Here is an 11,006-nt window from a genome sequence, read left to right as displayed (position 1 = left end):
TAGACAGGGCGCATGTCAAAATTGTGCAATTAAATTTTCTGTGGGGGACAAATACATGTATGCCCCCGAGTTCAATATTCATCGCAACAGTTTCAGAGCAAAGAGAAGCTTTGCATTCATTATTCGCATAAGTTTTAGAATTTCTGGTATTGAGTGACAAGTTATTGAATTGCAATTGCACTAATATGTTATTTTAATTTTTGCACCCATTGCCCTGTAAAAGAAAGGCAAATCCTTATATTTTTGCAAGTGGCCACATATTTATTTTCCTCAACTGTGAAATCAATGGCACCTTCTTACTGCTACATCTGTGCAATGTACTTGTTATACTGATCTATCCATCCATGTATGATCTCAACTTCCTGTCTCCTTTGTTCTACAACCCAGTCTGGGTCATCCTTGGTTGCAGATCTGAAGTCCAAATGATGGGCCCCTGAACAGCACCACCACAAGTAGTCATGCGTTAGTAAGTTCAGAATACTTTTGACCTTGCATATTTTCTGCAACTTCATGTTTACCTTTCTCTGTGACAAGAGCAATGATGCTGGATGATATGTTCTTGAGAACCCTGATAGCATTTTGAAAAGAAAGAATATTAGTATTGTTTACTATGGTAAAAAAAAATACCTGAATGGTTGAAACAATCAACTGAATAATTCAGATAGTGAAATCTTTTACTCTTACCCCCCTCGACTCCACGGGTCTCGCATCCCGTTGGAGAAGATGATGTTGCTCCCAAACCTCTTGAGAACTTTGTCAATTTTCTGCAGTGGATTGTGCAATTCAGTAGAACCAGGTGAGCACATGCCACCCACCAATTGTTGCTACTGACGGTCCATATGTAAACACTAAAAAAAATCTGAAATAAACTTACATGGCCACCATATTCAGTAGTGATCCAGTTCATCCTCGGGCGAACCTCATAGCTGGCAAAGCAGCCCTCGGACTTCTCTTCGTAGCTGAAGCCGGATGGCGGAAACATGCTCTCATTCGACACCGTCATTGGCATGACCATCTCTGTGCAAGCCTGCACATAAGTTGTTTCAGGAAACAAACACATACGAACTTCAGTCTTGGAGTGTTATCAGTAAACTACATGTATGTCACTGTCAGTCAGGATTTTACCTGCCAGCCCCAGCCGCTGAGGCCATGGGGGTCATCCCCACCCTCTACCTGGAAGCATTTCTGGTCGCCTGTGTAATTGTAGTACAGACTCGCCGCTGCGAAAGCTTTTTCGACGACGTCTGCACCCGCGGGAAAAGAATCAATGATCTTGCACATCTGCAGAAATGTCAGGGGAATTACATGCTTAGCAGAGGAGGAAAAAAAAACAGGTCCTCTTTTTGCATGACTCAGTTTAGTAACTCCGAAACTCTTGTTTCTTTGTCCATTCACTTGATGTAATGCAGGCAAGAGTAAGGGATGTAAATTGGGTTACAAGTGGCTAACCTCCTTGACAGGGTAAGCAGGCAGATTCATCATGAAATTGGCTGGAGTTGGATAGTCCACCATGGCTGTGTATGTGAATGCCGTCCATAGCCAGTTGGACAGCGAACTAGGGAAGCGCACGGTCCTAAAAGTTGAGGGATAACACAACGTCAGTCATCATCCATTCATTCAAATACGGCGCTCTTCATTAGTTCACCACACTGGCAATCTTGTCAAGATGAGGTTTTCATGTCCAGTCATGTATGCAGCTGAGCTGAATGTCTATGTCAGTAGCAAATCTATCTTTTGGACTTAATATACATTCTCTAAGCCTGCAAGTCATCTTTTTTCATGTATTTCCTGCCTACAAGGTTTGACTATTTGTTTGCTTTACTTACACTTCACACAAAGAAAACAATACTTGCGGTCTTAATCCCATGTTTTTCTCCCTATATTAATGAATGGGGTATTGAATTCATGCTTAAGCCAGTTGCTCCAAAAGTCCGAACTCATGGAGAGAGGCGGACAATATATTTCAGCACTCGCCCTCACGTCTAGGATATTTTAGTCCTTCGACGTTGGATTGATGTAGGTCGCGGAATTTTTTTTTTAATACAACGCAGGGTCTTGAACTCAAGACCTTTTTGGATGGAGAGAGACGGCGATATATTTAACATGGGGTCTCCCCAGCACTTTTCTTTTTTGACCTGTCCCCAGCAGTTTTCAGTAAAGGAAAAAGGAAGGAAGAATCTCCTTGTATGTTATGATTGAGAGTTGGTGGTGTGTTGGATAAAGCTTACTTGCAGGCCCTGAATGTTTTGCTGAGCTCCAAGAGGCCTGTGTCGCTGGATCCCCTGTCATCAAGCATATCCCAGACCGCCTTGATGACACTGAAGCAATTCAGGCTCTCGGACTGCAAAATTAGTTGGATGTTACAGTCAGGAAAATAAGCAGCTGTATCTTTCTTGGAAACTTCAGCTTGGGAGAAGGACTAATCAACCATCAACTAGAGAAAGATGTCACTAGCAACATGTCATTATTCCCATTCCTTGTTGTATCTCGTCTCTACTGAGCCGCGTCATCGGTTATCGATAATGCACAAAATACATCAATTTGCATATATTTTTGGAAAATTGAGGACCTTATTCGCAACCGCCTATTGATAGCCCTTCGGCATGGTTGAGCGTCGCAATCAAGCTAATCAACTTAGCCAATGAACTCATAATCAAGACCTCACCGAGACATCCACATCACTGGCTGGCCGGTGCCATCTCAGTCACGCACTTCAATTTTTTTCTTGAAAGATTCTATTGAAACACATTTATTAAACTCCATGCTGGTGAAGAAAAGCGCCATCACCAATTCATAACCCGCAACTGAAAGCCATTAAGGTGCCGCTAGGGTACTGATAACACTACAGGAAAGAGAGACATGCTACCAGACGACACCAAGTGAAATTCAGTACTACTAATAACTCAGAGCCGACACCGTCGACCACTCTGCAGCAGACGTAGTACGTCCATGTCAATCTGCCGTGCGTTCTCAAGAGTCAAGACCAATAATTTGACCGTGACAGTGGGCCATCCGACCAGAAATTATTTGACCCACTTTTTTTAGAGCAGTGGTAATTAATTGAAGTAGTAGTACTGTACCTTGAAGTCCTGCGAGACGGCGTCGTAGAAGCTAGACCACGGGGTGATGTCCTCGAACTGCAGGATGGGTGCAGAGGACGCCAGAGCTCCCATGGCGACGTGGGGGTACTTGAGCCTGAACCATGATGCCAGCACTAGAAACAACGGTCAACAGCCACAAGAGAACAATATTATTTACTTTGTTTTTGGAAGATCCACATGACAGCGTCAGTTTTAGATTAGCTCATCCTAATTCCGACAATACTATGAGCAGCAGAGTCAGCCAATCATGGAAATAAACTAAAGAGACAGATCTAGCCGCACGTCGCGCGGACGAATATAATAGGCACAAAACACATTAGTTGGAGAGGGACTTACTGCCGCCGTAGGAGCCGCCGAAGACGACGACCGGGGCGTCGACGGCGGAGAGGTTATGCTTGAGGCTGGTGATGAGGACGGCGAAGTCGGCCAGCGCCTGCGTGGACGTCAGGTAGCCCAGCGTGTCGGCCGACTTGTACGAGTCGTTCCCGAACGGCTTCGACTCCCCGTAGAAACGATGCTGCACAGCACCCACACAAATTTCATCAAACGTAAAGGTCGAACAGTAGTGTTAGTTACTGTTAAGTAGTAAAACTGATTAGTAGCGTTAATTAAGCTTAACTACCAATGCTAAAACAACAGCGAAAATGGTGTCTTGTGTGCAGCTAACGCAATCGCCTTTGGATTTTTCGGTGCTTTTTTAAGCCTCGAGCGAATCAACACGTCGACCAAAATTTTGGACCAAGGCACGGTCGCCGATGACATGATGGTTAGCTTTAGAATATCAGCCATGGCGCAGGAGGTAAAAAGCAGGGTACCTCGATGAAGACGAGGAGGGCGCCGAACTGGGGCGCGATGTCGAACATGAAGCCGGTGTTGGTGGCGAACCACTCGATGTCGCCCTCGTTGCCCATGTACACGAACAGCGGGCCGGCGGTGGGCTTCCGCCGCCAGAAGGTGTCGTTGAGGAGGTACTTGTGGGAGAAGAGGGCGGAGGCGTTGGGCGTGAAGGTGAAGTGGTCCAGCTCCTGCTGGAAGTAGTGCGCCGTGAACGGCTTCGCCGTGCCGTTGCCCGTCGCGGCCGCGGCGGAGGCGGCGTACCTGCCGCTCGAGCTTGCCGCCCGCTGATGCAGGGGAGAAACTCGTGCGGGGAAAGGAGGAGGCTGGTGGGTGGGGCGCTTGGAGGGGCTCGCTGCTGCTGCCGGCGCTGGCGCGATGAGGAGGAGGAGGAGCGCCGGGACGACGGCGAGGAGCGAGGAAGAGGCGGCCATGTTTGCCCGTCGACCCACTCTGCAGCTCGCTCGCGCGCTCTCGTCACTGCGCTCGTGTGGTGTGGCGTGGTTTAAGAATAAGAAGGCGCGGGTGCGTGCGTGAGACGGTCGTGCGCCGCATTGAATTGGTACATTGAAGGAGTAGACTAGTCTCTGGCTCGCATTGTCGGGCATGGGTGCACTGGACGGACCCAGATGGTTTTACCCGGCGACGGCGACGCGAGACGTGCCAAATCTGACAGCAAGTTCATGAATGCGCTACCTCGTTCGATGGCTGGCGTGGAGCAGCTTTGCGGGGCTGCCGCGGGGCCCAGCGGCGCGACGGCGAGCGTGCGCGGTGGTGGCGCTCTCGAGCTCTGGCATGCAGCGGCGGCTCCAGGAATTTGCTTTTGCGTATTCATGTGTATTCAAAATCATTGTTGTTTTTCAAAAATTGTCACTGTTTTATCAAAATCAACACTGTTTTGTAAAAATCATGGGTATTCACATGAAGACCCAAGAATACCCCTAACGCCACCTCTGCTGGCATGGTGCAGCGGCCGTGGGGCCCTCTTCATCAGGCGGTGGTGTGCGAGACTGCCCCGGCCTGATCTGGCGCCGATGGCCCGTCGTGTGCTCTGGGCTGTGGGCTGCGGGCGGCGTGGACCATGGGAGTCAGCTGGCGGAGCGGGTGGCATGGCCGTGGCGGTGGATGGAGCGTGTCTAAGAGGGTAGGGTCCAGATCTTGCTGATGGATGGTCCGGGTTGCGAGGAGGCTGGGGCTGCGATTGGCGGCTTCCTCCATGGCCTCTGGTTGGGGGAGGCAACGGCGTTGTGCCGGTGGTGCCTTCTTGGTGGCGTCGCGTTGACAATGACGATCTCCTCCCGCGGGCACGTGGCGGCGGGGTGGTGCAGGTTGGGGTGACGCACCTGCCCCCCTCCCCCTCTCGAGCTTGCAGTTGGCTAGCGACATGTGTTGGCTACTAGTGCAGGGGTTGGACTTTGTCCCCTGTCGAGGGTTGATAACCCCTCACGCGTGTTCTCATTCCTCTCTGTCCAGTCAAGGCGGTGTGTCGTTGAGTGGTTGGGGTGGCGGTCGCGTGTTATGATGTCGGTGGCGAGTTCGTCTGAGGATGCCAAGGTGACGACCTCGGATAGCAGGCTACACAATTGAAGGCTTCGTGGTGGAGGTGGTCACTACGCCACTTGGTTGTGCGGGCGGCTCTGGCCTTCTTCGGCAGTGCCTAAATCTGATGTGGATAACAGTGTGGCAATGTTGTATCTTATTACGGTGGCGACCGGGACGCCTTCTGATGGTGCAAGCGAGTTTTCGAGCGAAAGCTTCGCTCTTGGCACCGCCGTCAGCAACTCACGTGGGTGTCCTTTTCCTGAAGACGCTATCGTGGATCCCATTCATGTGTGAGGGCTTCGGGTGAAAAATTCTTGTCTCCATGCTTAGATTCGGCAGCGGCGACGCTTGCTCAGACGTCCGCGGTCGGGTCTAGACGAAGTGTTAAACAAGTTCTAATCTTTTGTGTATGTTTTGATATTTTTTAGATGGGCTGCTTGCTTACTTATATTGTATTGTTAGATCGTGTACTTCGGTGTGTTGTTTTCTGTATTAATAAACGGGGCGAAAAATCTGTTGACCAGCCACAGCGACTCGAGAGCATTCCACCACGCAACGCCGGCATTCTCTCGCCGGCCACACAACACAAGGTGGCTGATCCGAACCTGACCGGCCGCGTCGCCGTCGCATGGTCCGCAACGCGTGCGTGCGCGCGAGACACGACGCGGCCGTCGCCGCCGGCGCAAGTCTTTGGCGGAAAACGAAGCAAACGGTGCCGTGGCAGGAGCAAAGCTGGTGGGGTGCAAGAAAGTGCTTGTCCCTGTTGAACCTCGCGTGCTATCGTCTCATCGATCGACACTGGCGATTGGGCCCCTCCCCTCCACTGTTTCTGCACTGTCCAATCGTGAAAACACCAGAGGCGCCCCATCGCCACACGCCGTGGTGATGGTGGTAGGGATGCCATCACATCCAAATATGCTCTCCGTGTGTGAACCAGCAACAAGAGTTAAAAGCATCAGGAGTCCTAAAACTTACTCTCAATGTGATGCTTTAGTCCTATAACTTGAAATTTGACCCTACCCAGTCCCTGAACTTGCTCAAGATGTGCAAATCTAGTCCTGGCGAATCAGAGCCTGCCATGTGGACGCGTGGGTGCGCACCCGGTCAGCGTGTCGCATTTTGCAAAGAGCCCCTGGCATTGCTCCGAATCAACCCGCACTACCAGCACGGGAGCACCTGAATTTATTAACCTCATTTATTCTGTTGAGGGGGAGGAACTCCTGTAGCTCAAGCGCAGACATGCAAACTGTCTCTAATTCTTTTTCCTGAACTTAAGCATGTGCTCTCTGATCCTGAGATAGCATTGTCGCCTCTTGCCTTATCATGCACCCTTTTAGTTAAACAGACGTGCAAACAAAATATTCACTCAGGCAAACATCAATAAATGTGATATGCTAGCAGAAATAATTCTTTAGCAAATCCTTTAGATTTTTCAGATACGTGCTTGCTTATTTGTTCAATCAATAATCAAGTATATAAGCTAGCAGGTACTGTTCCAAAAACAATTTCCTACATGAACGAGCTTGTGTAGCTAACTATACAACCCTATACAAACTCTACTGAATGTGGATATGACAGGTTTCCATTTGCGACGACATGCAAAGGTTAAATGGCCTGAACCTGATTCATGTTGCATATATATCCTCCACTGACATTATGTACTTTGCTGCTACAATGTACACTAACCATGACATTTCTTCCTCTGTTATTGTTAGAATTACAATCTGACTACTTCCCCCTAATCATCTTTCATAATCCGACATGAGCATAATCCCACACTGAATGGTTTTGTAACTGCTACAGTGCTAATTGTTGTCTCACACACTGGAATAGATTACAGAATGACCCACTTGACCAAAGATTTATTCCTGCACTACTTTGGTGCTTCTGATCCCCTATCCTTTTATCGAACTTCTAATTCTTCTTTCCTATCTGCATCTAGATTGTTTCATGGTGGCATTTTAATTCATAGAGCAGGTTTTTCTCTAGCAGGTAGTGTTCTAGGAAATGAGCTTGTGTAGCTAACTATGCAACTCTATACAAAGTTTACTGAATATGTATATGACAGGTTTTCATTTGTGACGACCTGCAAGGGTTAAATGACCTGAACCTGATTCATGATGCATATATATCCTTCCCTGACACTATCATATATACACTAACCATGACATTTCTTCCTCTATTCTGGTCAGAACTACAATCTGATTACTACCCCCTAATCATCTTTCATAATCCCACAATGAATGGTTTTGTAACTGCTACTGTTTTAACATGATAAAATGGACAGCTCCTAACTGTTGCCTCACACACTGGTATAGATTACAGTATGACACACACTTTTGTACTTCTGATCCACCATTCTTTTTATCAAAATCTGAATACTTCCTTTCCATCTGCAGCTAGATTATTTCATGGTAGCATTTAAATTCATAGAGCAGATTTTTCTGTAACATGAGAATCTGATAAGAATAGAGACTAACCCAGAAACAAATCGATGATTAACATAACTGAATCTGAATCCTATAGCAGTCAGTCTAAAATTTCTTTGACTAAATATTGCAGAACCGATCAGGATCACAAAGAGTTACAGAATGGAGAAGATCACATCCCCATTAACAAAAAACCAAGGATTCACCTATCACCACCTGGGCTCGCAATGCAAACACGCAAGGAAAGAAATCATATTCCCATCAACAAGTTTTTCATGAAACATTCCTTAAAGAAATAGTTTATCAAGAAACATCTCAGGTACTGACATAGATTAATCCTATCCCCCAAATGAAGCCAAATCCTTTCTGAGTTCAGATAGTAGATAGAGAACCTTGGTAACCAACAACATACTCATAAAGCATCCAACACTAGACAGAAAACAGCAACATAGTAAACTGCCATAGGCAAGGGCAAGTCTGACCCTTCTTCAGGTCGCTACTCTTCAGGTTCCAAGATGCTCAACCACCCGCAGCTGAGCATAGACGGGGTGCTGGCAAAACAGACGATGAACAGGGTAAAGCCTTCCATCAAACAACAATGCCCAAACTCCAGGAGATCAAAGAGGGAACTCTCTCAGCACCAGCCACCACAGTAGACGGAGCCAGGCGGCCCATCTTGGCCAGGACCGCCCGGATCAGCTCTCGCTCCGAGGCTGGACTCCGAGGACGCTTGCATTGGATCCATTCATGACCCCGTCCCCTCCAGCTGACGCCGCTTTGCGGGAGGGCCTGGGGATCTCACCAGACTGGTGACCGAGTCGCCACCTGACGAGCAGGAGCTGGATCCGGAATCACTCCACGAAACCATGGCTGGGGCGGCTTGCTGGACGGCGGCGACGAGCTGCGGGCTTGAGCAGAGAGGAGAGCAGAGCAAAAACAGAGAGGGAGTGAGTGCGGGGCTGTCTGGATCGGAGGGCAGACCGTGGTCTCGTAAAAAATTAATTCAGGTGCTTTCGTGTCCTGCGGGTTGATTCGAACCAACGGCAGGGGCCTCTTTGCAAAATGCAGCGCGCTGACCAGGTCGGCACCCACGCATCCACGTGGCGCTCTGTGATTCGTCAGGACCAAATTTGCACATTTGCTGCAAGTTCAAGGACTGGGTAGGATCAAATTTCAAGTTCTAGGATTAAAGCATCACATTGAGAGCAAGTTCTAGGACTCCTAATGCTTTTAACTCCAACAACAACATAGATTTGGTCCGCAAAAAATAAGAAAAAATAATGGACGAAAATGGGCAGCTTTCATATTTGGTTGGTTGGTCCAGATTGGGCCTCACGTGTGTAGATGCATCCGAATTCATGGCCAAAAAGAAAAGAAAAGATATTACTCCTTCCGTTCACTTTTGTAAGTTGTTTCAGACAATTTAAAATAGGCTGTTTTGCACATTGTCTAAAATGTCTTCAACGTCTTATAAAAGTGAACAGAGGAAGTACATCCATTTGAGTTTGTACTGTTCATTTAATAAGGCACGTTCGGCCTCCCTCCGCTCCGCGGTTTCGCGCCGGAGCGGAGTGGCAATCCAGCTTTAATCTACGGGGCTGATAAAAGGCCGCTCCGCGGAGGGCTGCCGAACAGGCGCTTAGATTCCTTTTTACGCGCGTGTTCTCATGCCTCATAAGTCATATGGCATGCTCACCTCTCGGCCGCAACTCTAGTCCATTGGGCTTTTGTGGCCTCTGTTACAATTTAATTAATCATATTAATCTTTACTTTATCCGGTACTAATGCCTCAAAAAAATATATCCAAGACTAACTAATCAGAGAGTACTCCTGCGGAGGGAAATCAGAGCATACTTGTGATGGGCTAGGAGCATGTCACTTTGTGTACCCAGCAGTCTTGTGTCGCATATTGGGCGCACGCGCGGGATCTCGTTTCTTTATCTCTGCACATGTTTTTGTGTTTTTTGGCGGTTTTCTTGTTTCTTGGGGTTTGAAATTTTCTTTTTTTCCCTAGGTTTTTGTAAAAAAAATCTCGGGTGAAGTATTCCGTGTGAAAAATACATAGGTGTGATTCACGGTGAAGCTCAGTTGTGCACCCGCTCGAAGCGCATCTGTGAAACGTGAAAAGCACATATGTGTTTCACGGTGAAGCCCATCTACGGCTTTGCGTGAAGAACACATGTGCTTGCCAAAAGTGAAAATGAATGCTTTCTAAAAGAAAAAGTGAAAATCACAACTATGCTTCCTGGGTTTTGTTTTTCTGATTTTTTTTATTGTTTTCGGTTTTTCAGGAAAAAGTTCATCCTTACCTATTAGTGTTGGATCAAGTTTTGAAAATCTCGACGCAAAAAACCCAACAGTGAAAATGGTTCATGCTTTGCACGCACGGTTTAGGAGATAAAACATTTTGAAAAATGAATCTATGAAAGAAAACCATAAAACTCCCTTGTTATGAGTTGTGACAAGTGTCAAGCATTCCAGAAAGATGTTCATGTAATTGGTATACGATGGCTTTAAGATGTACAAGAATCAGAGGGTGTATCTTCTGAATTACTCATGTTCAAAGCACCGTATTATATTTTGTTTCCCTTTATGAGTTACTTCACAAGGCCTCATCAAGGTTTTTAATGAGGTAATATCAACACGAGATCATATGTCATAATTTTTGTTGTTTTTTTCATCAGGGTGTGTAGGAAAGTATACACAGCATATTTATTGTCCTCTAAACTCTATAAATTTTATTCTATCGACTTAATAGAGAAAATAACCATTATGTGGGTCATCCTTTTGTCCTTATTTTTCACTGACTTTGAAGTAGTTTTAGCAACGTATCCAATACATATCTCATCAACTTTTCTCACAGAGTTTTTGGAGAAGTTTTTCAAGATGATAATACTTACACTAACAACCATTGATTTTTTACTAGCCGGGAGGGGAGGTGTTAGGATTTAATTAATCATATTAATATATGCTTATCCTACCAGATGTGGTTGCCTCGCCTCCAGGGGCAGAGCTACGTGAGGGCCAACACGTGCTCTGGCCCGCCCAGCGCAGAAGGATTTTCTTCATTGTACACTTAGTTTTGGGTTGTGCAACGACA

The 11,006-nt window shown here is 46.9% G+C and overlaps 1 protein-coding gene across 1 annotated transcript; it reads right to left on the bottom strand.

Annotated features, from left to right (window-relative positions):
• Positions 1–215: 215 nt before the first annotated feature.
• LOC125520683 (uncharacterized) lies at positions 216–4,475 on the bottom strand. Its single transcript, XM_048685648.2, has 10 exons — positions 3,917–4,475; positions 3,438–3,618; positions 3,081–3,214; positions 2,229–2,341; positions 1,450–1,573; positions 1,126–1,281; positions 875–1,027; positions 685–764; positions 519–568; positions 216–433 (listed from the first exon to the last, which is right to left on the bottom strand). Exons 1-10 carry the CDS (start codon positions 4,367–4,369, stop codon positions 303–305), a joined length of 1,575 nt encoding a protein of 524 aa, XP_048541605.2. The 5' UTR covers positions 4,370–4,475; the 3' UTR covers positions 216–302.
• Positions 4,476–11,006: the final 6,531 nt, after the last annotated feature.

This window comes from Triticum urartu, chromosome 7A (assembly GCF_056163025.1).
Source record: "Triticum urartu cultivar PI428250 chromosome 7A, HENAU_Tu73, whole genome shotgun sequence".
In the NCBI taxonomy this organism is placed as follows: Eukaryota; Viridiplantae; Streptophyta; class Magnoliopsida; order Poales; family Poaceae; genus Triticum; species Triticum urartu.
This window is presented reverse-complemented; position numbering and strand designations above follow the sequence as displayed.

Coding starts and splice junctions, on each gene's coding strand:
- LOC125520683 (XM_048685648.2), bottom strand. CDS start 4,369: ATGGCCGCCTCTTCCTCGCTCCTCGCCGTCGTCCCGGCGCTCCTCCTC. Junction 1,028..1,125: donor TCAGCGGCTGGGGCTGGCAG/GTAAAATCCTGA, acceptor ACTTATGTGCAG/GCTTGCACAGAGATGGTCAT. Junction 569..684: donor GACCCGTGGAGTCGAGGGGG/GTAAGAGTAAAA, acceptor AAATGCTATCAG/GGTTCTCAAGAACATATCAT.